We start from the raw sequence: 27,082 nt of genomic DNA, 5'->3' as shown, positions 1-27,082 counted from the left end.
GGGAAATAAGTATTTGATCCCTCTGGCAAACAAGACCTAATACTTGGTGGCAAAACCCTTGTTGGCAAGCACAGCGGTCAGACGTCTTCTGTAGTTGATGATGAGGTTTGCACACATGTCAGGAGGAATTTTGGTCCACTCCTCTTTGCAGATCATCTCTAAATCATTAAGAGTTCTGGGCTGTCGCTTGGCAACTCGCAGCTTCAGCTCCCTCCATAAGTTTTCAATGGGATTAAGGTCTGGTGACTGGCTAGGCCACTCCATGACCCTAATGTGCTTCTTCCTGAGCCACTCCTTTGTTGCCTTGGCTGTATGTTTTGGGTCATTGTCGTGCTGGAAGACCCAGCCACGACCCATTTTTAAGGCCCTGGCGGAGGGAAGGAGGTTGTCACTCAGAATTGTACGGTACATGGCCCCATCCATTCTCCCATTGATGCGGTGAAGTAGTCCTGTGCCCTTAGCAGAGAAACACCCCCAAAACATAACATTTCCACCTCCATGCTTGACAGTGGGGACGGTGTTCTTTGGGTCATAGGCAGCATTTTTCTTCCTCCAAACACGGCGAGTTGAGTTCATGCCAAAGAGCTCAATTTTTGTCTCATCTGACCACAGCACCTTCTCCCAATCACTCTCGGCATCATCCAGGTGTTCACTGGCAAACTTCAGACGGGCCGTCACATGTGCCTTCCGGAGCAGGGGGACCTTGCGGGCACTGCAGGATTGCAATCCGTTATGTCGTAATGTGTTACCAATGGTTTTCGTGGTGACAGTGGTCCCAGCTGCCTTGAGATCATTGACAAGTTCCCCCCTTGTAGTTGTAGGCTGATTTCTAACCTTCCTCATGATCAAGGATACCCCACGAGGTGAGATTTTGCGTGGAGCCCCAGATCTTTGTCGATTGACAGTCATTTTGTACTTCTTCCATTTTCTTACTATGGCACCAACAGTTGTCTCCTTCTCGCCCAGCGTCTTACTGATGGTTTTGTAGCCCATTCCAGCCTTGTGCAGGTGTATGATCTTGTCCCTGACATCCTTAGACAGCTCCTTGCTCTTGGCCATTTTGTAGAGGTTAGAGTCTGACTGATTCACTGAGTCTGTGGACAGGTGTCTTTCATACAGGTGACCATTGCCGACAGCTGTCTGTCATGCAGGTAACGAGTTGATTTGGAGCATCTACCTGGTCTGTAGGGGCCAGATCTCTTACTGGTTGGTGGGGGATCAAATACTTATTTCCCTCTGCAGAATGCAAATAAATTCATATACTTTCCACAATGTGATTTTCCGGATTTAATTTGTGATGTGCTATCTCTCACTGTTACCAATAACCTACCCTTCAATTATGGGCTGCTCATGTCTTTGTCAGTGGGCAAACTTACAAAATCAGCAAGGGATCAAATACTTATTTCCCCCACTGTATATGTATGGGTTAAGTCCTTGGTCGGATAGTGATTTGGCTAATGGTGTCATTATTAGGTTGAAAAGGGTTGGTGAGAGCGGTGATCCTTGTGGTACTCCGCATTCAGGTTTCCATGGTGTTGGTTTTTGATTTGGAGGTCACTTGATAAGTTCTTGTTGTACTAAGGTGGTTTACAGGTTTCTTAACGTTTCCTCCAATCCCGAAGTAGTCTAGGATGTTCGAGAGTATTTGGTGGATGACCATATCAAACGCGCTGGACATATCGAATTGTAGGAGTAGTACATTGTTCCCAGTTGCAATTAGTTGCTTAAATTTGGTTATGAGAGTGGTTAGCACTGTTTCGGTGCTATGGTTGGATCGAAATCCTGACTGTGATTCATGTAGTATTGTGAACTTGTCCAGGTATTCGGTGAGTTGCTTGGTTACCATACTTTCCATTAGTTTTATTGTCAGGGGGATGGATGCTACTGGTCGGTAGTTGGTTGTGTCATTTAATTTCTTCTTTAAGTCTTTGGGAATGGGTGTAAGTAATATATTTCCTTTATCTTTCGGAAGAGTCCATGTTGTAGCATGTAATTCAGGTGTTATGTAAGGTTTGTTATGAATCGTTTGGGGGCGCACCTTATCAAGTTGCTGGGGCAAGTATCCAATTTGGAGTGTTTTTTGGAAAATTTGTTCAGTGCTTGAGTTATGGTTTCTTCAGTTAGCAGATCGAAGTCATTCCAGGTTCGATCAGCTGGGTGTTCGCCGGGAGTTGGGTCAAGGCAGTCCATAAATTTTTTGTGATCAGTGGTATTGTGTGGTAGTGTGGATCGAAGTTTTATAATTTTCTTATTGAAGTATTTGGCCAGTTAGTCAGCCGAAGGGGTGTCTGTGCTGTCTGTGGTCACTGGTGTGGTGTCTATTAGTTTGTTCACGATTTGGTAGAGTTTGTGGGCGTCTTTGTAGTCTGGTCCTATTTTGGTTTTGTAATATGCTCTTTTGGTTTGTCTTATTGTGTATTTGTATTTTCTTTGCATTTGTTTCCAAGCTTTGAGTGTATGGTCATTTTTCATTTTTTGCTATGCACGTTAGAGTCTCCTGACTTGTGTTTTTAGTTTTTTCAGTTCTTCGTTGAACCAAGATGTTGAGCTGTGTCTTCGTGTGGTTCTTGTTTGTAGTGGTGCAATTTCGTCTAGGATGTTTCTGCATCTGTCGTCCCAATTTTGGAGATAGTGTTTGGAATCTGTCTGTTCGTTTTTGTAGATCTGTTGCCAGAATGTATCAGGATCAATCTGTCCTCTAGTGGTGTAGGTTGTGCATTCCTGCTTGGGGTGTGTGTCTTTTTCTGCCATTGTAGGGCTGTGTTTAATTTGTAGTGGTCTGACCATGGAATGGCTGTCCATTTTGTATCTGTTAGTATAAAATTTGAGTCTAATGAAAGTTTGTATGTGATGAGATCAATTGTATGTCCTTTGACATGTGTAGCTTGCATATTAGGCAAGTTAAGGTCCCATAATTGTAGGAAGTCCTTGCAATCTCGTGTATTGGATGCCATAGAATCTTCCAGGTGTAGGTTTATGTCCCCTACTATGAGTAGATTGGTGTTGGATACACATGTATTCGATATGAAATCTATAAAGATTGACTGGCATTCTTGCCAATTTCCTGGTGGTCTGTAAAACAGGACTTCGTTTAGATGGTCAAGCAGGTTAGTGTGCTGGATTCTAACTGAGGCAATTTCGAGTTTAGGTGTGATAGACTCAGCTGTTGTTGTTACGGTGAAGTGGGATCTATAAATTATTGCTATTCCGCCTCCTCTTTTTTTCTTTCCTTGTCCAGTGCGTAATTTTGTAGCCTGGTCGGCAGAGTTCTAGGATTACGGGGTCCTTGTGATCGTGGATCCAAGTTTCGCTGATGAGTGCTAGGTCAAGATTGTCTGCCGTGATCCAGTCATTTATTGTTGTTGTTTTATTTACTATTGATCTGGCGTTTGTATCCCACCTGAATTGTTTGGTAAGGGTCTTTTATGTTCGTAGTTGTGATGATTTTCTGACGTTGTCTGTTCTCTTGTATGTAGTGAAGGTTTGCTATGTCCTTTCTTTCCTTTATGGTATGTTTGTCCCCATGGGGTAGTTTTTTCATTGCTTTGGTTATTGTTGTTCTGGTGAGGTGAGGTGTGGTGTGTTTGGGTAATCTGAATAGATTAAGTATTGTGGATATGTTGTTGGTATTTGTGAGGGGGGTGGTTAGTGTTTGGTGAATTAGTGATAATGTGCAGGTTATTAGAATTAGTTTGGTGACAATCATTTTGTTGTATCTTTTTAGTTATGCAGTTAAATTAGGAGTTGTGACAGGCCATAAACCTTGTATGAGATAGGTGTACATGAATATTTCCTATTCAGTAGGTAAAAAATATTGATGCATGGTATATATGAATGTTCAGCACTGTAGTATAGTAGCAAGGTGCTTATGGTAATCCTGTGCAGTAGTTAAAAATACAGGTTTACGATTATCAAGATTATCAAGCTGTAATGTTACAGTGTACACTTTCACTGCATCACTTGCCTCCGGAAGATTTGGCCCTGCTGAAACCACCTACTGTGGATGCTGTGGTTACGGCGGTTACTAAGGCTACGGCCATTCCGGTGGATGGCGGTACAGCCTTACGGGATCCTCAGGATAGGAAGCTAGAGTCCTTTCTGAAGCGCAGCTTTGATTTGTCGGCTGTGGCCTTGCAAGCCTCTGTGTGTGGGGGGCTTGGTAGCCAGAGCTTGTTTCCGTTGGGCGGAGAAGCTCTTGGATGAGCCTGCGTTAGATAGGACTGGTTTGGTTCAGGACCTGGCCAAATTGGAGATGGGGTCTTCATGTTTGGCGGACACCCTTGATGATTTGCTAAGGGCTTCGGCTAAGAATATGGCTCTGGCGGTGACGGCTCGCAGGGCTCTTTGGCTTAGGGGCTGAGTGGCAGATGCGGCCTCTAAAGCAAAGTTGTGTCCTCTACCTTTCAAAGGTTCTATGTTGTTTGGAGAGGACTTGGATAAACTGATGCCGGAGTTACGGCCTAAGGTGGCTAGTCGAGGTGGTTCGACTAGAGGTCGGTTTAAGGACGTGAGGCGGTACAGGCCAGGCAGATTTGTATCTCCTCCTAAAAGCTGTTTTTTCCAGCGGACGCAGTCCTTTCGAGGGGGTCGTCGAGGAGGTCGGGACTCCTCTGGAGGTGCCGGAAATGGTAATAAGTCCTCCTTATGAAGGTGTGTGGGTCCAGCCTCTGGTGAAGGTCGGGGCGCGCCTTCGTCTGTTTTATCAGGGGTGGACCCAAATTACTTCAGATCAGTGGGTGCTGGAGGTCGTTTGCGAAGTTTATGCGCTCGAGTTCGAGCACCCGCTGCCGGATCTGTTTCTTCCCTCTCCTTCTCACTCTCGAGTCAAGTTAAAGGCTATTCAAGAGACTCTGGGTCGCTTAATCCAATTGGGAGCTGTGGTACCCGTTCCTCGGCACGAGCAGGGAATGGGTTGTTGTTCCATTTACTTTATGGTGCCGAAGAAGGAGGACCAGTTTTGACCCATTTTAGATCTCAAGAGGGTCAATGGGGCGCTCAAGGTGCCATCCTTCCGCATGGAGACTCTGTGCTCGGTCATAGTGGCTGTTCGTCAGGGAGAATTTCTCACGTCACTGGATCTCACGGAAGCGTATCTGCACGTGCCGATTCGAGAGGCCCATCAGTGTTTCCTTCGTTTTGCTGTTTTAGGGAGGCACTTTCAGTTCTGTGCTCTGCCTTTTGGTCTGGCAACGGCTCCACGCACCTTCTCCAAGATAATGGTGGTGGTAGCAGCGGCTTTGCGGAGGCAGGGAATTCTGGTGCATCCGTATCTGGATGACTGGTTGATCCGGGCAAAGTTTCGGGCTCACAGTGTTGCAGCTACGGCTCAGGTGGTCGCGTTTCTGGAATCGCTCGGATGGGTAGTGAATGTAGTCAAAAGTCAGTTGATCCCATCGCAGAGTCTGAAGTACTTGGGAGTGCGGTTCGACACGGCAGTGGGTTGTGTTTTTCTGCCGGATTCTCGGATCGCCTCTCTTCAGCAGCAGGTCCGGCTGTTAATGTCCGTTCAGAGTCCGACGGTTCGAATGTACCTTCGGGTTCTGGGCCTCATGGCAGCGACAATAGAGGTAGTACCATGGGCCAGGGCGCATATGCGTCAGCTTCAGGCGGCTCTGTTGTCCTGGTGGTCTCCCCAGGTACACAGTTTGGAGTTGCGGTTGCCATTGAGGGGGGCTCCTCGGCACAGTCTCCAGTGGTGGCTGTGCTTGGCCCATCTGAAAAAGGGCATGCTGTTGGAACCTCCTCAGTGGGTGATTCTGGTAACGGATGCCAGTCTGCTGGGCTGGGGAGCTCAGTGTCTCGGTCCGCGCAGGGTCAGTGGTCGACGGAGGAAGCTCAGTGGTCTATCAACCGGTTGGAGATGAGGGCGATTCGGCTAGCTCTGTTGGCGTTTTGTTCAAGTGTGGTCGGAAAGGCAGTAAGAGTCATGTCCGACAATGCGACAGCGATAGCGTATGTCAACCGGCAGGGTGGTACAAAGAGTCCGCGGTTGGCAATCGAGATGGCTGTGCTCATGAGTTGGGCGGAAAGGCATCTGGTGCAGATTTCGGCAGCGCACGTGGCCAGGGTGGACAACGTGAACGCAGATTTTCTAAGCAGACATGTTCCCGGAGAATGGTCTCTGCACCGGTCGGTGTTTGACCAGATAGTTCTAAAGTGGGGAATGCCAGTAGTGGATCTCATAGCGTCGGCACAGAATGCTCAGTTTCCTCAGTATTTCAGTCGGCATCGGGATCCGCGAGCGGAAGGGATTGATGCGTTGGTCCTTCCGTGGCCTCAGCGGGTGTTGCTGTACGTTTTTCCCCCGTGGCTCTTGATAGGTCGAGTCCTACAGAGGGTAGAATGTCTTGCGGGTCCGGTGTTGTTGGTGGCTCCGAATTGGCCGCGTCAGCCATGGTTCGGGGATCTGATGCGCTTGTTAGAAGGCGAGCCTCTGCGGCTGGGGGGCTCGGTGCTGTTGTGTCAGGGTCCAATTGTCATGCCGAATCCGGCTCGGCTCTCTCTTACGGGGTGGCCCTTGAGAGGGAACGGTTGAGAAGGAAAGGGTTTTCCCCTCAGGTGATTCAGACGATGCTGCAGTCTCACAAACGTTCGACGTCTTTGGCCTGTGTGCGTGTGTGGTGCATATTTGAAGATTGGTGTGGGGACCAGGTGTGTGTCCCTTGGACAGCTTCTGTGTCGTGCATTTTAGATTTCTTGCAGGATGGTTTTGAGAAGGGCCTTTCATTGTCATCTTTGAAGGTGCAGCTGGCTGCTTTGGCGTGTTTTCGGGGTAAGGTGCAGGGCAGGTCGGTTGCGTCTTCCCCGGATGTGGTCCGTTTTTTAAGGGGGGTGAAGTTGCTTCGTCCTCCTCGCGGCCGGTAGTTCCTCAGTGGGATCTTAATATCGTTCTTGACTCTTTGGCGGGTTCTCCTTTTGAGCCCTTGGAGTCTTGTTCGATAAAAGACCTTACTATGAAGGTGGTCTTTTTGGTAGCTATATCGTCGGCTCGCAGGATTTCGGAACTTCAGGCTCTTTCATGTCGGCTTCCGTTTCTGTGGTTTTCTAAGGAAAAGGTTTCGCTGCATCCAGTCCTTTCGTTTTTGCCTAAGGTGGTATCCTCCTTTCATGTCAATCAGGTGATTTCGTTGCCGGTCTTGGAGGACCGGACGGGGGATGCTTCTCAGCGTCATTTGGCGAAATTGGATGTGCGCAGAGTGTTGAAGGTTTACTTGCGCAGGTTGGAGGATCTCAGGTCTTTGGACAGGTTATTTGTCCTTCATGGGGGGCCCAAGAAGGGAGCCGCTGCTTCTAAGGCATCTATAGCTCGGTGGTTGAAGGATGCCATCTCTTCGGCTTACATATTGCATGGCCGTGCAGTGCCGGTGGGGCTCAAGGCACAGTCCACTAGCAGGATGGCGGCTTCTTGGGCAGAGAGTAGTTTTGCTCCACCGGTGGACATTTGTAGAGCGGCGGTGTGGTCCTCCCTGCATTCTTTTGTCAAACATTACAGAGTGGATGTACAGGCAAGGGAGGATGCCAGTTTTGGAGCTGCAGTCCTGTCCTCTGGACTTCGCAGGTCCCACCCTTAAATGCTTTGGTACGTCCCAAGCGTCTTGAACGGTCTGGAGGATTGCTGAGGAAGGTGAAATTAGGCCTTACCTGCTAATTTTCTTTCCTCTAGATCCTCCAGACCGTTCAAGAGTCCACCCAGTGAATCAGACAGTTAGTATGATATTTTCTTTAGACTTCAGTTGCTGATATTTCTAGTAGCTCCTGTGATTTGGGTCCTGGAGTTTTACTAAGGGCAGTTTGTGGTACCGTTTGTGCCCATCTGCAGTTCAATTACCCCGTCATAAGGGGAGGGGATCTGAGTGTGGATTCAGTGGTTTTGTTTAGGTGGAGGTGTTTTGTTCCTCTGCTTTGTTACTGTTTTACTGGTTAGTAGAAGGTCTGCACAGGCTACTTATATAAGAAGTTTTAGTGTTCTCAGTCTCCCTCTGCTGGTAGGAGTGCATAACCCAAGCGTCTTGAACAGTCTGGAGGATCTAGAGGAAAGAAAATTAGCAGGTAAAGCCTAATTTCACCTTACTGCCTCTCTTAGGTCCATCTTATGCAACTTTATCAGGATTCATTTATTGCACTTGGTAGTTGGGTCCATCACAAAAACTCAGTATTCAGCAATGAGATGTTTCCTTTGGTTAAGAGCATATAAAGACATCTCGTGAAGGCCCTTCTATCAGGGTCATCATATACCACTGCCATGGTCTGCAGATCTCTCTACAACAGAGGCACTACAAAACCTACATTATTTTGCTCCTTGGGATTTGTGTTTGGTCTCAAAAGCAAGTATAATTTGCAGCTGCTTATGAAGGCATGCACTTTAGCATCCAGAGTATGGGGCAGAGTTCTCTGGAATTTGTGTAGGTGTTGCACAAAATATGGAAAAGTTGCAGTCTCCTTAAAGTCAAATTAACACTGTTTCTTTGCAAGTCTGTAAGGCTTGCGCTATCACATAGGGGGTCAATGGGAGGGGAAGGATCAGTTGCTAAACCTATGGGAGTGAGACTCATTATTGTCCTTAGATAATTTCACGACCTTTCCATTCTCAAGAAGAATACTAAGCACCAGAATCCTGCTTCTTCACCTTTTCATTCAGGTTGAGCCCTCTGCTATTCAGAGGTTGCCAGGATTTCAGGCACAAGCCTTAGGTTTTTGAAGCAGGGAGGAGAAGACACTAGACGTCTGGGAAAAGGAAGAAGGTAGGAGAAGAACCTGGTGAATAATTCAAATCAGCAGGCAGAGGTAAAGTCCAGGAACAGACAAGGTATGGATAGGCAGAGCATATTCATTACCGGGAGAGTAGCCAAAGTCAAATGCAAGTTACAGGATTATATAAGTGCAGGAGGCCAATCAGCAGCAATGCATACTACAGGAACCAGTCAGAGCAGGAGTGATGGATTATACCACCTTTCTGTGGTACAGCCAAAGCAGTTTACATATAGGTATTTTCTCTGTCCCTAGTGGGATCAAAATCTAAGTTTTTGTACCAGAAGCAGAGGAGGGTTGAGTTGCCTAGAGTCACAAGGAGCAGCAGTGGGAATTGAACCCAGGTCCACAGGTTCTCAGTCTACTTCACTTACCATCAGGCTATGCCTCTATTCATAGGGAACCAATCAGTGTGTGCAGATCATCAGCCCAAGATTAGTGACTGTTTAAAGGGCAAGAAAAGCCATGGGCTCACTTCTGTGTAGGAGCTTTCTGGGAGATAAGTGTGTAACAATACCTTGGACCAGTCCACAGTCAGTTAAGTTGTGCTTGCCAGTCTCTCTTTGTAAATTGGCAGTTCATATTTTTCTTTGTTACTCTTAGACAGTAGCCAAATCAAACATATAAACGGCAAGTGACCGTACTCACTTGCAAATGCGTACAGACTTCCCTCTCTGTCCCGCTCTCGCGTTAAGACGTCATGACATCAGAGGGTGGAACAGAGAGGGAAACATCGAATTGTCGGACGCCGCCTGGAAAGGAACATCGCGCGAAACAACCTCCACCCTCCCCCCCATCCCCGCTGCTGCCGCTCCCGCCCCCCTCCGTATCGGGCCCCCTGTACTGACCTGACAGCGCCTCTCACCTCCGTGTGGAAGCACTGCAGGCAGCAGCAGAGCGATCTGCTGCTGCCTGTAGCGCTTTCACACGGAGGTGAGAGGTGCTGTCAGGTCAGTGCAGGGGGCCCGGCACGGAGGGGGGAGGGAGTGGCGGCGAGGAGGGTAGCTGGAAATCTCGCCCGTTTTTATGGGCTTAACTGCTAGTTATACATAATTCATCCCAGAGCTTGGAAGTCACCTGACTCAATCTTTTTTTGTCACAGAAAAAACTTGTTGCTGCTTATAAAGGATGTTTCCTGTAGACGGTAGGCTTCATCAGGCCCACAGACCCTCCCAGTTTGTGAGAACTGTTCTGTGCTGATGGTGATAGCTACTTGTGTGCCTGATCAATCCTGCAGTCTACAGAAGGTACCTGTTACAAGAGAGAAACAATGCTGCTTTGGCACCAAAACAAGTCTGACGTTTTAAAGTGTTTTAGGTTTTGGATTTCTGTACAAACTGATCAATAAAAAGGTAAATTTGCATGGTTAATTACCATGTAAACAAAACAGCAAATTATGTACCACAATGGTACTGGTTCTTGGTCAAACCAGCGCACTGGAAAATATAATCTAACCAGAGTACAGTAACATAAAATCAGAAAATGATAGCACATAAAGGTCATATAAGCTATCAAGCTTGACAATTCACATTGTCTGCTAAGCTAAATCCCTTCCTTTCCCAGTTGTTCCATGTTTCTCAAATTCAAATGCCATTCTCACTTCTACCACCTTTTTGTATCCAGCACCTTTTTTCTAATGAAATATTTTCATCGATTTTTTTCCTCAGGGCCCACTCAATGCCAGTTAACCGAGCAAGAGGGGCTGTCACCCAGTTAGCTGGCTTTGAATATCAATACCTTTGTTTCTGATATTTTCTCTTTTTCCTTTTTCTTCCAGCTCATTTGGAACAAGAGCTAGTATTCCGGTACTGTGAGTCTTCATTCACAACACCCTGGAGATTCTTGCACTCTTCTCACATTTCTTGTTTGATCATTGCAGCAATGATCCTGAAATGGCAAGCATGCCTTCTTAGGTCATCTTCTGGAATCATAAATCTAGTTGCCAGGTGTCACCCTTCATAATGAGCAGGACTTGTCCTCTACCTGACGATGTTAATGATTCATATGCAGCACCTCCATCTGCTGCCAATCTATATAGTATGGAAGATTTGGCTTGGGCATTGAACCAGGGGTAGTCTTCATAGTAGTGCACAGTGCTGCTGCTGAGCCACCTGACTAGCCAGTTAATGTTCAGTATTTAAGTAGCATGCTCTTTTTCTTAAATTTGGCTTGCATATTTTTTGTTTATAGTCATAAGCAATGATTAACCCCCCCCCCATCATCATGTTTACAGTTCAATATATTTTCTTCCTGTTTTACTTTATTTCAGACTCTTTCATTGAATGAGATCTCCTCCAGCTTATTTGCTTTTTTCCAACAAATAATCTATAACAACATTTTAAAGATCCATGATCGGTGAGTACATAATTTAAGAAGAAATGTATGCTTGTATCTGTGTGGTTAATAACAAAATGATTTGACTAAACATGTTAAATGAGGTTTCTTATTCTACAGGCCAATCCAGAACTTGTGGGTTATGTTTGTTGACCAGTGGATGGAAACAAAGAAAGAAAGTAGTTCTTTGTGATCCGCCCCTTAAGGGTACCATGCAGCTATAGAACTTTAGTATTCTATGTCTCCAGTGGATGCTGATAGTGCTTTTAACTCCTGTTGACTAAGAACTAGTTTATTTCTAGCTGCCAGAAGCTTAAATTAATTAATATAGGGTTTAATTAGTCGCAAAATCCCTATATAGGTCCTGTGAGACTTACTAAAAGGAAGAGACCCAAACAATATTGGGAAAAAAACAAAAATTAAAAACAAACAAAATTAGATGACTAAAATGAATCAAGTTGCTTATGAATGGCATATAGTGTGGAATCATCCTAATAGAGCTAGGTATAGTATTCCAAATGTAAATAGCCTGGATTACTAAACAGGGCCCTTAGTAATTCAAAAAAATCAAACATAGTAGATGATGGCAGATAAAGACCTGTACAGCTCATCCAGTATGCCCAACCTGATAGTATAAGGTATTATGGATTAGTTGCATTTCTTTAACAAAGTAGCATTCAGACCAATACATAAAGAATTATAATGATCTATATGAGGTTGTATCAACATTTGAACTAAATAAGCAAAATTATTTTCATGAAAATGCAATCCAATCAACCGAAGTTGTCTCATTCGAAAGAAAGTTGTTCCCCCCTCCCCCTCCAAAGATGGGCAACTTGAAGTTCAAAAGTAAGAGAAGAGTCCAAGATGAGTCCCAAAACCTTTGAATTATTCTCTACAGGTAATACTATTTCTGATGATAAAGGAATTGCATTGGAAAACCTGAATATTAGGACTTCTGAACAATAGGATTTTAGTTTTAGTAACATTTACTTTTAATAAATTGTCAACAGCTCAATTCTGAAGTTTAAAAATACAGGATAATATTCTATTGAAAGTGTCATTAACATTAACATATGTTGGAATGGGCGATCCAAGATGGCGGATTTTGAGTGTCTGGTTCTGTTAACAACTCGCTTTGTTTCCTAAATACTTATCTTCTTTACTTACCATATGGGTAAGAAGCGTATGGGAGTGCAAAGCGTTCAACCCCAGTAGTATCCAGCCAGATGGATTCATTTTTGTGTTGGGCCAAGGCAGTAGCAGTTTCAACTCCAGAGGGCTTGCGTGGGGTGTTGCTGGTTGAAGGAGGGGCAGTGATACCCTTAGAGCTGGAAGTGTCTCTGTTTCCAGAGCAACAATTTCTCCCGTTAATACCGTGAGCGAGCCATACTCCAGAACTGAGTGTTTCAGGCTCTTAGAGGAGGCTCTTGTGAAGCTCAGAGTTGCTGGTGGTTCGGAGCAGGAGATCAACATGGCAGGGGGATTGCAGCAAGCAGTGGAGGTGGCTCTATCTCTGGGGATGGACCAGGACACAAGTAAGCTTTCAGTTCCTTTGGCTGCAACTCCTGGGATAGCTGTTCCTTTGGCTTCAACACTGGTGAGACCTTTTACTCACGAGACTTTGTAGGAAGGCATATTACATTTGGAGCAATCTTTCTCAGGTTGAGTGGGAACTTTGTTGCAAAACGTAGAGAGAGTTTCTCAACAACAAGGCTCAGTGCAAGTGGATATAGGAGTTTTAAAGAGGAGAATCTTCGATACAGAAAAAAATGTTAAAGATTGTAATCAGAAAGAAGTAGCAGTAGTTAAAGATACAGTATGTCTGTGGTACACTGGAGATTAGAAGTAGAGAATGACATGGGAGTGGGTAATCACGGTAAAACTGCAGGAATGTGAAAAAATTGTAAAGTTTTACTAAGGGTGCAAATAGAGGTTATTTCCCCGCCCCACAGGAGCAGTAATAACCCCTGCACCCGCGGTAAAACGGATGCCTACCTTTTTCTCATCCTCTGTCCCTTCCTTACAAGTCTGGTGTTGCTCGCTCGCTGTCCCTCCCCCCACCGCCTACTGCCGCCTCTGGGTCCTGTGTCGCACACGCCCCTCCTGCAAGCTCCGGTGTCACGCCTCTACCTCTCTGCTGTGCTCCCGCTGCAGCCTTTCCATCTTCCGGGCTGCTGGCAGTGTTAGCAATGTAAGCGCGCTGCCTTTGTGCAGCCCGGAAGCCTTCTCTCTATTGTGACTTCCCGGAAGATGGAAAGGCTGCAGCGGAAGCATAGCGGAGAGGTGGAGGTGTGACACCGGTGCTTGCAGAGGGGGGAGGGAGAGTGCGACACAAGACCCGGCAGTGGCAGCGGGGGGGGGGGGGGGGAGGCAGGGGGGAGAGCGAGCAACACTGGACTTAGAGGGAGGGAGGAGGGTAACACTGGAGCTTGTGGGAATGGAAGGAGAGAGGAAGGGAAAGTGACACCAACTCTGTGGTGGGGGGGGGGGGAGGCAGGAAGATTGGGAGAGCAATACCAAACTTGGGAGGGGGAGGGAGGGAAAGCGACACAAGACCGAGGGGGGAGGGAAAGCGACACCAGACTTTGTAGAAGGAGGGGCAGGGTGGTATGGAGGGGAAACAACACCAGACTTTGTGGAGGAGGAGAGGGAGGGAAAGCAACACCAGACCTTGGAGGGAAGGAAGGAGGGAGGGAGGGCGAGTGACACAACCTTGCAAGGGGGGAGAGGAAGGAAGGGCATGGGATATAGGGCCATGGAAGCAAGGGAATGAAAGAGAGACAAGGATGGAGCTGGGGACTGATAGGATGATGAGATCCAGTAGAGGATAGATGAGGGCTAACCATACAAACTAAAAAAAAAAAAAAAATATATATATATATATATGTATTTATATAAATAACTCAAAGGCAAATTATAAATACTAAATACAATTATAAATACTAAATACAAAGGTGACACCCTTAACATAAACATAATAAAACTTAGATGTTTCTTCCTTTCTTTTCCCCCTTTTTCTCACCTGATGATGCTTTTTCTGATTCTGAGATGCCTATCTTGTGGTACACATCATCCAGATAGTACATTTCACATACATACATACATACATATGCATACCTAATGTTGGTTGATTATAGGGTGTTCACTGAGAACATTGGGTGCTACATCCATTGGGCAAACGTTTTCAGGTAAAATAGCTGTCACATATTTCATATTTAACAGCTATATTTTCTGGGTCTCATTACCTGTTTAAGAGCCACATAGTATGTATAAGGATTTGCTCAACCTGTTAATGCAGGCCATGAGCATTTTGAAGATTTCCTCTCCGGAGGACGTCTCTCCCTCAGCCCCTGTTGGCTCCGCCATTATGCTGGGGACGAAGCGCCCGCCTAGAACCTTCCACGTGCATGATGCCATGCACACCTTAATTTCGGCTCAATGGGATGTAAGTGGCTAGGGCTATGTCCCGCCTCTATCCTTTGCCTGAAAGTGAGCGTGAGGCCTTTGTTTGGCCTACCGTGGATTCTTTAATCACTGCGGTGACTAAGAAAACGGCATTGCCGGTGGAAGGTGGCACGGCACTAAAGGACGCCCAAGACAGAAGATTGGAAGCGGCTTTAAGGTCGTCCTTCGAGGCGGCTGCCTTAAGTTTGTAGGCCTCAGTTTGCGGCTCCTATGTGGCCAGGGCGTGCCTGACGTTGGTGCAGCGAGCTTCCCCCTCGGATCCTTCCTTGAGGGCTGACTGGCCGGCCCTGGAATCGGGCTTGGCTTATTTGGCAGACTTACTGTATGATGTCTTGAGAGCCTCGGCTAAAGGCATGGCTCAGACAGTCTCTGCGCGGCGCTGGCTTTGGCTGAAACATTGGTCTGCGGACCACGCCTCTAAGTCCCGCCTGGCTAAGTTACCTTTTAAAGGCAAGCTGCTCTTTGGGGTCGAGCTGGACAAAATCGTGACCGATCTCGGCACGTCTAAGGGCAAGAGGTTACCAGAGGTCAGGGCTCGGGCCAGTGCTCGCCCCGGGATCTCCAGAGGACGGTTTCAAGAAGCCAGTCGGTACCGCCCGGGCAAGTCGGGCTCCTCTGCCCCCTCTTCCTTCAAAGGGAACTTCTCCCCCAAGCAGCATTCCTTTCGCAGAGACCGCCATCCCGGAGGTACGCCCTCCGGTCCTCCCCCAGGGCCTCGTACCCAATGACGGGGTCTTGGTCCATGGCCCAGTGCAGATTGGAGGACGGCTGTCCTCGTTTCTGGGCGAGTGGACCAAAGTAACTTCAGACGCTTGGGTGCTGGAAGTCATCAGAGACGGCTACAAGCTAGAGTTCTGCCGACCCTTAAGAGACGGGTTTGTACTCTCTCCCTGCAAGTCTCCGGTCAAAGCTGTGGCAGTGCAGCAGACCTTGGACAACCTGATCCGCCTGGGTGCGGTCGTTCCGGTGCCAGAAAATCAGCTTGGCAAGGGACGTTACTCCATTTACTTTGTGGTACCAAAGAAAGAAGGTTCTGTCCGGCCTATCCTCGACCTCAAAGGGGTCAATTGGGCCTTGAAAGTGCGGCACTTTCGCATGGAGACTCTCCGCTCTGTTATAGCGGCAGTGAAGGCAGGAGAGTTCTTGGCTTCCTTGGACATCAAGGAAGCGTACCTGCATATTCCCATCTGGCCTCCTCATCAACGCTTTCTGCGTTTTGCAGTCCTGGGACGACACTTCCAGTTCAGAGCCCTCCCTTTCGGGTTGGCTACTGCTCCGCGGACCTTTTCCAAAGTAATGGTGGTCATCGCGGCCTTCCTGCGAAAGGAAGGGAGTACAAGTCCATCCTTATCTGGACGACTGGTTGATCCGAGCCCCCTCTTATGCAGAGTGCGGCAAAGCTGTGGACCGGGTAGTTGCTCTTTTGAGCTCCCTGGGATGGATCATCAACTGGGAGAAGAGCCAGCTGCGCCTGACTCAGTCCCTGGAGTATCTGGGAGTTCGATTCGACACCCAAGTGGGCAGAGTGTTCCTGCCAGACAATCAGATTGTCAAACTTCAGGCTCAGGTGGACCAGTTCCTAGTAGCCTCCCCTCTTCGGGCTTGGGACTATGTGCAGCTGTTGGGCTCTATGACGGCCACGATGGAAGTAGTGCCTTGGGCCAGGGCTCATATGAGACCACTACAACACTCTCTGCTGCAGCGCTGGACTCCGATGTCGGAGGATTATGCTGTGCGCCTTCCCTTGGACCCAGCAGTGCGCAAGGCGCTGAGCTGGTGGATGCAGACAGACAAGTTGTCTGCGGGAATGCCTCTGGTGACCCCGGAGTGGATTGTCGTCACGACGGACGCCTCTTTGTCGGGCTGGGGAGCCCACTGCTTGGGAAGGACAGCGCAGGGGCTCTGGTCTCCTGCAGAGGCAAAGTGGTCTATCAACCTCCTGGAACTCAGAGCCATTCGGTTGGCGCTTTTGGAGTTCATCCCGGTACTGGCGTTGAAGCCAGTACGGGTCCTGTCGGACAATGCCACGGCTGTGGCCTATGTCAACCGCCAGGGAGGTACCAAGAGCGCCCCTCTAGCCAAGGAGGCCATGAATCTATGCCAGTGGGCGGAAGCGAACCTGGAACAGCTGTCAGCGGCCCACATTGCCGGAGTCATGAATGTCAAGGCGGACTTTCTCAGTCGCCATACCTTGGAGCCCGGAGAGTGGCAGCTATCTGCTCAGGCGTTCTTGGACATCACGAAGCGCTGGGGCCAGCAGAGCCTAGATCTGATGGCGTCATCGGCCAATTGCCAAGTGCCGCGCTTTTTCAGCAGAGGACGGGACCCTCGATCCCTGGGAGTAGATGCTCTTCTCCAACAGTGGCCGACACAAGAGCTTCTCTATGTGTTCCCGCCCTGGCCCATGTTGGGCAGGGTGCTAGACCGGGTGGCAAAGCATCCGGGCCGGATAATCCTGGTGGGTCCGGATTGGCCCAGACGTCCCTGTTATGCGGACTTGATCAGGCTCTCAGTCGACGATCCTCTGCGGCTGCCAGTGGAGCAGGGCCTGTTACATCAGGGTCCCGTGGTGATGGAGGATCCCTCCCCCTTTGGTCTTACGGCCTGGCTATTGAGCGGCAGCGTCTGAGAAAGAAGGGCTTCTCAGACAAGGTCATCGCCACTATGCTGAGAGCGAGGAAGCGCTCTACTTCTACTGCTTACGCCAGGGTTTGGCGTATCTTTGCAGCGTGGTGTGAAGCAGGCTCACTTTCTCCCTTCACTGCTCCAATTTCTTCAGTGTTGGCGTTCCTGCAAGAAGGTCTGGAGAAAGGCCTGTCGCTCAGTTCCCTTAAAGTCCAGGTAGCGGCTCTGGCTTGCTTCAAGGGCCGCCTGAAGGGTGTTTCCCTGGCTTCGCAGCCAGATGTGGTGCGCTTTCTCAAGGGAGTTAATCACCTGCGCCCTCCTCTGCACTCAGTGGTGCCTGCGTGGAATCTCAACCTGGTGCTAAGAGCATTGCAGAAGCCGCCTTTTGAACCCTTGTCGAGGGCATCTCTGAAAGACCTGACGTTGAAAGCAGTCTTTTTGGTGGCTATCACTTCAGCCAGAAGAGTTTCCGAGCTCCAGGCACTCTCATGTCGAGAGCCTTTTCTGCAGTTCACTGAGGCAGGAGTGACTATTCGCACAGTGCCTTCCTTCCTGCCCAAGATTGTTTCTCGCTTCCATGTGAATCAGCAGCTCTGTCTCCCTTCCTTTCGTAGGGAGGACTACCCAGAGGAATACTCTGCTCTCAAATATCTGGATGTGAGACGTGTCATCATCAGATACTTGGAAGTGACCAATGATTTCCGGAAATTGGATCATCTGTTTGTCCTGTTTGCAGGTCCTCGTAAGGGTCTGCAGGCTGCTAAGCCTACAGTGGCAAGATGGGTCAAGGAAGCCATTGCAGCGGCTTATGTGGCCGCGGGGAAGGTGCCGCCTATCCAGCTGAAGGCTCACTCCACTAGAGCTCAGGCGGCCTCGATGGCAGAGGCCGGGTCCGTCTCCTTGGAAGAGATTTGCAAGGCGGCAACTTGGGCTTCGGCCCATACCTTCTCCAGGCATTACCGCTTGACTGTGGCTGCTCGGGCGGAGGCCCGGTTTGGAGCTTCAGTGTTGCGGTCAGGGATTTCAATGTCCCGCCCTGGGTGAGTACTGCTTCGGTACATCCCACCAGTCTATGGATTGATCAGCATGATGATATGGAAGGTAAAATTATGTATCATACCTGATAATTTTCTTTCCATTAATCATAGCTGATCAATCCATAGTCCCTCCCAGATATCTGTATTGGTTATATTCTGGTTGCATTTCAGGTTCAAGTTTAGTCTTCAGTTCCTGTTCAGGAGGACTTCGTGTTCAAGTTTTTCAATGGATTCTTCAAGAGTTGAGACGAATTTTTGTTACAGTGAGCTGCTGCATTACTCTCCCCTCCGTTTTACGGGGCTGGATTGAGACTTAAATTCTGCCGGCACTCCCTCCCGCTTCGTGCGGCAGTAGGGCAGCTTTGTTCCCCTCCCGCTTCGGCGGTGTTAGGGTCAGTCAGCTCCTCCCGCGGTTGCAGGATAAGCCAGATCCCCCCGCATCGGCGGGTGTGGTGTCCCTCCCCCGCTCCGCGGGGATGAGCTGGACGGATTCCCCTCCCCCACTTGTGTGGGGATGAGCTCGGTTAATTCCCCTCCCCCGTTTCGGCGGTGGTGAGCTGGGCAGAGTGTCCCTTTGTGGGTGTAATTCTCTAAGTGCTGAGTCCTGCGGATGGAGCTTGGATATCGACATACTGAGGAGTTTCCGGCAGCACATGACCACATATAGGGAGGCAAAAGGATTGCTCTCTATCTCCACCTGCTGGTAGATGGACACAACCCACCAGTCTATGGATTGATCAGCTATGATTAATGGAAAGAAAATTATCAGGTATGATACATAATTTTACCTTAGTCAAGCTTGTTTTCGTACCTTGTATCCTGTATGAGAATCCTGAACCTACCCTGTTTCAGCATTCTATACCCTGTGTAAGTATCCTGAGTCCTGTATCCTGAATCCTGTTTTGGTCAAGCTTTATTTGTATCCTGCTCCGTCCTGTAAGTCCTGCAGGCCACCCCGCACCTAGGAGCTCAACCTCTAGGGAACGGTGGTCAGCACAGGTGAAGTCCGGTTGCTGTAGTCCTGTTTGTCCAGTCCTGGTTGGGGAATTTTGCCTGCTGCTGCTCCTCGACAGTAGCCCAAGGGCTCAGGACGTTCCAGTGTCCGACAGCCTGAGACCGTGACAGGGCCCTTTTACTATGTCGAAGTAAAAAAATGGCCTGTGCTAGTTTTGGCATGTGCTGGGCCATTTTTTTTACTATGGTGGGAAAAAAGCCAATGGGACAGTAAATGACCGTTTGCTAATATTAAATTTAGCATGTAGCTGTTTACTGCCTGAGCTCTTACTGCCACCTATTTTGAAGGCAACAAGGGCTCACAAGCTACTTGTGCGGTAATCGGGCAGTATGCAGTATGTAGTCACGCTGCCAATTACCGCTGGGAAGCCCCCCCCCCCTCCCCCACGGTAGAAAATAGAAAATTATTTTCTACCACAGGAAACTGTGCACGCCAACTTTGGAACAACTGGTGGATGCCTATGCTAATCTGGTGGTAGTGTCCATTTGGCATGCGGTACCCCCGCAGTAGCCCTACCTTTTCTTAGTAAAAGGGCCACTTGGTTCCCCATATTCGCTATTTATAGCACTTTGATTCATGTTGTTTGGTTTAAAAAAAAAAGTCTCCAGTGTGGTCATGACATAATTTAAGCTTTTGTATTTTCAATTTTCACTTTGCATTTGTAATTTACATGTGCTCTTCACATCTAAGTTTTGTGTTTAAGGGTTTCACCTTTGTATTTAATATTTATAATTTGTCTTTTAATTATTATTAGTTTGTATGGTGTTTATGAAATTTTGAATTTATTTGTAACTGTCAAGTAGATACTTATTGAAGGACTTTAGTGCACCGTTGACTGTTTTTATCATCTGCACTGCTTTATGTACTGGAATAATAAAATCACCTGACTACAAAGGTAGGAAATATGATTTTATTTTCAGTTTAGTGATTGAATTATGTTGATGTTGAAAATTTACATCTGTCAGCTTTATTTTGCACTGTATAGGAGGACATGCTTTTCTTTCTTATTTCTCTGGTGTTGCACGACATGCAGAGTCTGGTATCTCTGCTTTCAGTTTTTGTTTGCATACATAGAGGCGTATTTTCAAAGAACTTAGACTTACAAAGTTCCATAGTAACCTATGGAACTTTGTAAGTCTAAGTGCTTTGAAAATGAGCCCCATAGTAACATAGTAGATGACGGCAAAGAAAGACCTGTACGGTCCATCTAGTCTGCCCAACATGATAAACTCATATGTGCTACTTTATATGTATACCTGACCTTGATTTGCATCTGCCATTTTCAGGGCACAGACCGTAGAAGTCTGCCCAACCACTAGCCCCTCCTTCCAACCATCGGTGCTGCCACCCAATCTCTGCTAAGCTTCTAAGGATTCATTCCTTATGAATAGAATTTCTTTGTGTATCCCACGCATTTTTGAATTCCGTTACCGTTTTCATCTCTACCACCTCCCGTGGGAGTGCATTCCAAATATCCACCACTCGCTCCGTGAAAAACTACTTCCTGACATTTTTTCTTGAGTCTGCCCCCCCTTCAGCCTCATTTCATGTCCTCTAGTTCTACTGCCTTCTCGTTTCTGGAAAAGATTTGTTTGCAGATTAATACCTTTCAAATATTTGAACGTCTGTATCATATAACCCCTGTTTCTTCTTCTCTCCAGGGTATAGGTATACATGTTCAGGTCAGCAAGCCTCTCCTCATACGTCTTGTAACGCAAATCCCATACCAGCTTTGTAGCTTTTCTTTGCACCACTTCAATTCATTTTACATCCTTAGGAAGATACGGCCTCCAAAACTGAACACAATACTCCAGGTGGGGCCTCACCAAAGACTTGTACAGGGGCATCAACACCTCCTTTCTTCTGTTGGTCACACCTCTCTCTATAGAGAGCCTAGCAACCCTCTGGCAGCGGCCACCACCTTGTTACACTGTTTTGTCGCCTTCAAATACTTATCACCCTAAGATCCCTCTCCCTGTCTACATATCAGACTCTCAGTGCCTAACACATACGTCTCCCGTGAATTTCTACTCCCTAAGGCCCTCATGATCCAAAGCCCAGCACTGTTCCAAACAGCGCCCTAAAAATAGCACCGGGACAGCGCAGGGCTTTTCTGCATCGATGATCAAAGATAATGCATGCAAATCTAAGCAGCGCTATTATCTTTGATTATCATGTTGAAGTGCGGGAGAATTGCGCCCGAGCATGCGCTCAGCACAATCCTCTCGCACTTGTTTGACAGGTCTGGGCTGTCAAAAGCCCAAACCTGTCAAACAGCTTGCCGAGGCCCGAACAACGAGGGCTGGAGCGCCGGTGTGTCTCCAGCCCCCCCCCCCCAAATCCCCAGAAAACGTTGTGGCCGCCGCTGGCCAAACCCTCTCCTACCCAGCGACGGGGGGGGGGGGGGGGCTGGAGGTCCGGTGGGTCACCAGCCCCCCAAACCCCCAGAAATCCTTGAGTGGCCACCTCCGGCTAAAGGTTCACACACCCTCACATTAGACGGGGGGGGGGGGGCTGGAGGTCCACTCCAACTCCTCCCCCCCCCCCCAGCGTTGTCCTTTGACTACCTGGTGGTCCGTGGTGACAACCCCCCCTCCCGGCCCCCCTACCTTTTGTTGGAGGAGGGACGCCGCATGCCTGCCTCCCTTCTCTTCCAGTCGATGCCGCTTCAAAATGGCAGCGCCCAGCCCCGCCCATTGCATCCTGGGAGGGTGGTTGGATGGGAGGGTGGGAGAACCTTTGGCCGGAGGCGGCCACTCAAGAATTTCTGGGAGTTTGGGGGGCTGGTGACCCACCGGACCTCCAGTCCTCCCCCCCGCCCCCCCCCCCCCCCCCCCCCCCGTCGCTGGGTGGAAGAGCCTTTGGCCGGAGGCGGCCACTTCACCATTTCTGGGGGTTTGGGGGGGGCTGGAGACCCACCGGATCTCCAGCCCTCCCTGAACATGGGGGGGGGGGGGTGGGATCGTCGGGGGGACCGGAGGTCCACCGGACCTCCAGCCCCCTGTTTGCGTTTGCTTTGGGGGGGAACGGGGGCCTGCCAGCATGCCTTTGCATGCTGGACAGGGCTCACCATTCCTCCCCAATGATCCGCAAAGTCTAACGCCAGCTCGGAGCTGGCGTTGATTTTGCCGCAGCCAGCGACCCAATCTTTGGCGCGCTGGACGCTGATCATTGGGGATGAATGCGTTTGCAAGCTAATTGCGCTAGTAACCCTGTTTAGCATGCATTTGCATGCTACTTGCGCTAAGAGCCCTCGAGTGCGTTGTTAACAGCCTCTAGTGCTGGAGTTTGCTTTTGATCATGAGGGCCTGAGTGCATCACTTTGCATTTCTTTGCATTGAATTTGCATTAGATGTGGATCCCACTGCACGTCTTCAAGTAGATATTAAGGAATTTCTACAAGCAGCGAATTTTGGAGGCACTATATCCCTAAAAGAGTTCCAATATTTGTATATGGTATATCCACGTGTTCCACAGATTAGATTTGTGTCTAAGATCCACAAGACACTACATAATCCGTCAGGTAGACCAATAATGGCTAGCATTGGGTCGATTAATGTGCCATTGTCCCAATTTTTAGACTTCCATCTACAATCATGTGCCCTGACAGCCCCATCTTATGTGAAGGATTCTACACTTTTTATCACTATGCTTAATTGCCTGCCTAATACCGATGCCCCAGTCACATTAGCAACTATGGATGTGAGGTCCTTATACACAGAGATGCAGCAAGAGGCATTGTGCTTGATAGATGAGCATCTGCAAACTTGGTGATTTATCAGGAGACAAGGTAGCCCTCCTTAACCGGATAGCGAGACAAGTGATTTTAGGTTTCAACAGTTTTTATTAATGAAGCACAAAAATGGTGTTTACATAATGTAAATATCACTACAATCAACCAACATACATTAAGTACGATAATTGTGCGATATTACTCATCTCCATTAATCTTTTAACTTTATCCCCCCCCTTTTATGTTACTAATAGCTAACATTTATTCAACAGGATCTATTAACAACAATTTATCAACAACCCTTTCCCCCCCCCCCATCTCTTCCCTTCTACCAATTGGCATCATATATTCAAATGCATTAACCCCCGAAGTATAACCACTTTCAGGTGTCAGCTTTACATTGCACAATCGAAAGCATTGAATTAAAATCAAACAAAAATGTGGGAACTTACTCCCCTCTGCGAGAGAGCCAGAGGGCCTGTGTTCTGATGGCCCTCCTACCCCTCCCCGGAAGATGTCTGAAACAGACTGGAAAAGGGCTAATATACCTCCAAATGGACTCCCCCCCCCCCCCACTACCCCCCCTCCTAGGTCTACTCTACTGTTCTTTCCCAGTTCCTAAAAGGTAGTAAGAAAAGTCTCTATTCTCATTCAGTTTCCATTAGTTGCCGAGGGAAGCTTAGACAATGCTCCAAGCTTATTAATAATATGACTCCTCGCCCTGTGAGACAATGTGTTAATATATCCTTCCCAGGTAAGGTAAAAGTTGCTTTGTGTCTTAAGGTTAAGCAGAGAGTCCTGGAGCTCCATCATAAGTAAGTCATGTAAGCGATTCCTCCATTGCCAAAAAGAGGGGCTCAATTCTTATGTCCAATTAACAAGTATGCACTTCATGCCCACCAAAAAAGCCTTATGGGCCATTACATTCTGGTATCTCGTACCCCCCTCCACTGGAGAGTGGCAGCCCAACAGAATACTTGTAGGCTGCTGATTAACCGTCTTCCCTCCTATCCTTTCTAAAAACTTAACTATCCTAGTCCAAAAAGCTGTTATAGCTGAGCACTTCCAGAAAGCATGGTAGAAGTTATTGTCTGGCGCACCACAACGTCTACATTGGGCCGATTCTATATACCCCATTTGACACAGCCGAGACTGAGAGGTGTATGCCCTATATATCACTCTGACCTGGCATTTTCGAAGGTTTGCGTTTTGCGTCCATTTCAAGACTCCTCTCCAACCCTTCAACAAGTCTCTCGGGGTGATCCCTCTTTGTGTGTCTGCTGTCCACTTTGCTGCCACTCATGTGAGATCTCCCTGTGGCCGAGCCAGTAGCAGCCTTTTATGTAGTATGGATATCGAAATAGGATCCTCTGATACCATCTCGAATAGTTCCCCCATCTTAGTGGTCAGATCAACACCAAGTGCTGCTCGGGGGAGTGAAGCTATATAGTGTCTAAGCTGTTCGTATGCAAAACATACCCCCCAATCTGCTGTGTCTAGCTGTAACTCGGCCATTGTTTTAAGGTTACCACTGGGCTCCAACCAATAGTGTAAAAGTATATTTCCCCCCTCTCCCCAGGATCTCAATATAGGATTTTTATCTCCCGGGCGAAACGCCTCATTCCCTTGGAGGGGTAGTAATCTACTACATCTAGGATCGAAGGACAACAGCCTAGCCAGGTCCTTCCATATGGCTTTTAAGGGCCATACTAAAACACTTTGTAGGCAGGTCCTTCAGTGCCCCATGTAAGACATACATCAGGTTTAAGGGGCTACACCTCGCTTTTTATATCTCTAACGGGGTATAATCCTCCCTTTGCAGATACCAGTTCCCTAAATGGCGCAATAAACATGCTATGTTATAGCGTTTAATGTCCGGCACTCCCATCCCCCCACTTCTCCAAGGCCTCACCAATTGTGAAAACCGTATCTGGGGTCTTTTCCCAGCCCACAAAAATTTGGAGAGCAGTTTTTGTAAAGATCTCACTTCCTGGTGTTTGAGGTACAATGGGATTGTTTGTAAAAAGTATAGCCACTTAGGGAAAAGCACCATATTAAACAAGGAGATGCGGCCCACCAACGATATCGGTAGTCCTACCCATCTTCCCAATGTTCTCTTGGTGTCTTCTAGCAAGTATTCTACATTAGCACTATATAGCTGCTTGGGGTCTTTGGTAAGCTGGATCCCTAGGTATTTAAACGTACCCCCCACTCTTTTAAGTGGACAACATAAACTTTCCCATTGTTCCTCTCTCATGTGAAGTGTCATAACCTCAGATTTGTCTAGATTGAGACGAAAGCCAGAGTAATCTCCAAATTCAGCAAAAATGTCCAGTAGGGACGGCAAGGACACCTGGGGGTCCTGTATTATAGTTAAGAGGTCGTCAGCAAAAGCTGAGATCTTAAAGGAAGTTTGCTGTATCTGTACCCCTCTCACCTCCTCCATACTCTGGATATCTCTAATAAGAGGGTCAAGCACCAACACAAAAAGAAGGGGCAAGAGGGGACATCCCTGTCGGGTACCCCTGGCAATCCTGAATGTTTCCGAAGCCTGCCCATTTACCCATAACTCTGCAGTAGGTCCTTGGTACAGAGTTTCTATGGCATGTAGGAAAAACCCTTCCATCCCAAATGCCCTCAGGTTGGCAAACATAAAATCCCAATTAACCCGGTCAAATGCCTTTTCGGCATCAAAACTAATTATTAAGGGCGGGGTTGATGATTCATGTAGGCTTTCCAATGCTCCCAAAATCTGTCTCATATTGCAAGCTACTGATCTTTCTCGTACGAAGCCCACCTGAGACTCCTCCACTATCTCCGGCAGGATCCGTGCCAGTCTGTTTGCCAGAATCTTTGCCAGTAATTTTGTTTCAAAAGAAAGCAAAGAGATAGATCTATATGAATTGGCTAAAAGTGGGTCGCGACCTGGTTTTAACAAGATTATGATTTGTGCTTTCCTTAAAGACTCTGGTAGTCCCCCCATCTCTATACATCTATTGAAAACCTCTGTCAGGCAAGGTACAATATCTGAGCTAAGAAGCTTATAAAACTCAGAGGAGAGTCCATCCACTCCTGGAGATTTGTGCAATGGGCTGGCACATATACCCCAGTTCACCTCGTCTTCTGTTATTAATCTATTAAGGCTGCTTTGTTGCGTCTCTGTGATCTGGGGAAATGACTGTCCTGCAAAATAACACTCTGCTTGAAGCCCCTGATCCTCTGGAGGGGAATATAAAGTTTCATAAAACTGCCGGAATACTTCATTCACACCCTCCAGAGTATGCTGAATACCCCCCTGTGTATCCCTGATTTGTGACACATATCTTGAGCCACCCGCTTGCTTCAACAGTCGTGTCAACAATTTCCCTTGCTTATTTGCATATTTGTATAACTGATAACGATAATAAAAATTTGATTTTTTTGGCTTTGGCATGTATTAACTGGTTCAAAGGCAACTGAGCCTCCAATAGCCTTGATTTATTTAAGGGCGTTGGGTTAGTTCCAAATCTCTGGCATGCTTGCCCCACTACCTTCCCCATCCTGTCTGTCTCTGCCTCTCTGGATCTTTTCTTATAGGAATGATATGAAATTATGGCTCCTCTCAGCACGGCCTTGGCCGCTTCCCAAAATAGTATCGGGTCTACATGGTAGCTATTCTCATTAAACTCGGAGTATTCTTTCCATTGAGATTGTATATAGGAAGCAAATTGTGGGTCGTAAAACAATTCTTTGGGAAATCGCCACCTAGCCCTCTGGGTTCTATCCCCTCCACACCCAATTGTAATCCACACAAAAGCGTGGTCTGATACCTGTGTCGGCCCTATCTCTGCCTGTTGTAGCGAAGGAGTCCTATTTGCCGAAACCAGGATATAGTCAATTCGGGATAGTGTGTCATGAGCCCTAGATAAGTGAGTATAATCCCTCTCTCCCGGGTGGTACAGGCGCCATGCGTCTACTAGATCTAACATAGAGCACAGCCGTGGGACTCCCTTTGTCAAATTCACAGGCCCTATTCTGGAGGCTCCAGTGCTATCCAATAACGGGTCATAGACTGAATTAACGTCCCCCCCCCCCATAATTATAGGCATCTGGTCAAAGGAGTGCACATGTCTCACCAGGGTC

At 47.8% G+C, this 27,082-nt stretch overlaps 1 protein-coding gene across 1 annotated transcript in view; it reads left to right on the top strand.

The window, feature by feature from the left end:
• TERT (telomerase reverse transcriptase) overlaps positions 1-27,082 on the top strand; it is a 399,618-nt gene that overhangs the window by 207,732 nt on the left and 164,804 nt on the right. Inside the window, 1 exon segment of the mRNA XM_030209711.1 lies at positions 11,018-11,103. Coding sequence (XP_030065571.1) covers positions 11,018-11,103 — 86 coding nt within the window.

Source organism: Microcaecilia unicolor, chromosome 1 (genome assembly GCF_901765095.1).
Source record: "Microcaecilia unicolor chromosome 1, aMicUni1.1, whole genome shotgun sequence".
Lineage (NCBI taxonomy): Eukaryota > Metazoa > Chordata > Amphibia > Gymnophiona > Siphonopidae > Microcaecilia > Microcaecilia unicolor.
The sequence above is the reverse complement of the archived record's forward strand: the minus strand, read 5'-3'. Positions and strand labels throughout refer to the sequence as shown.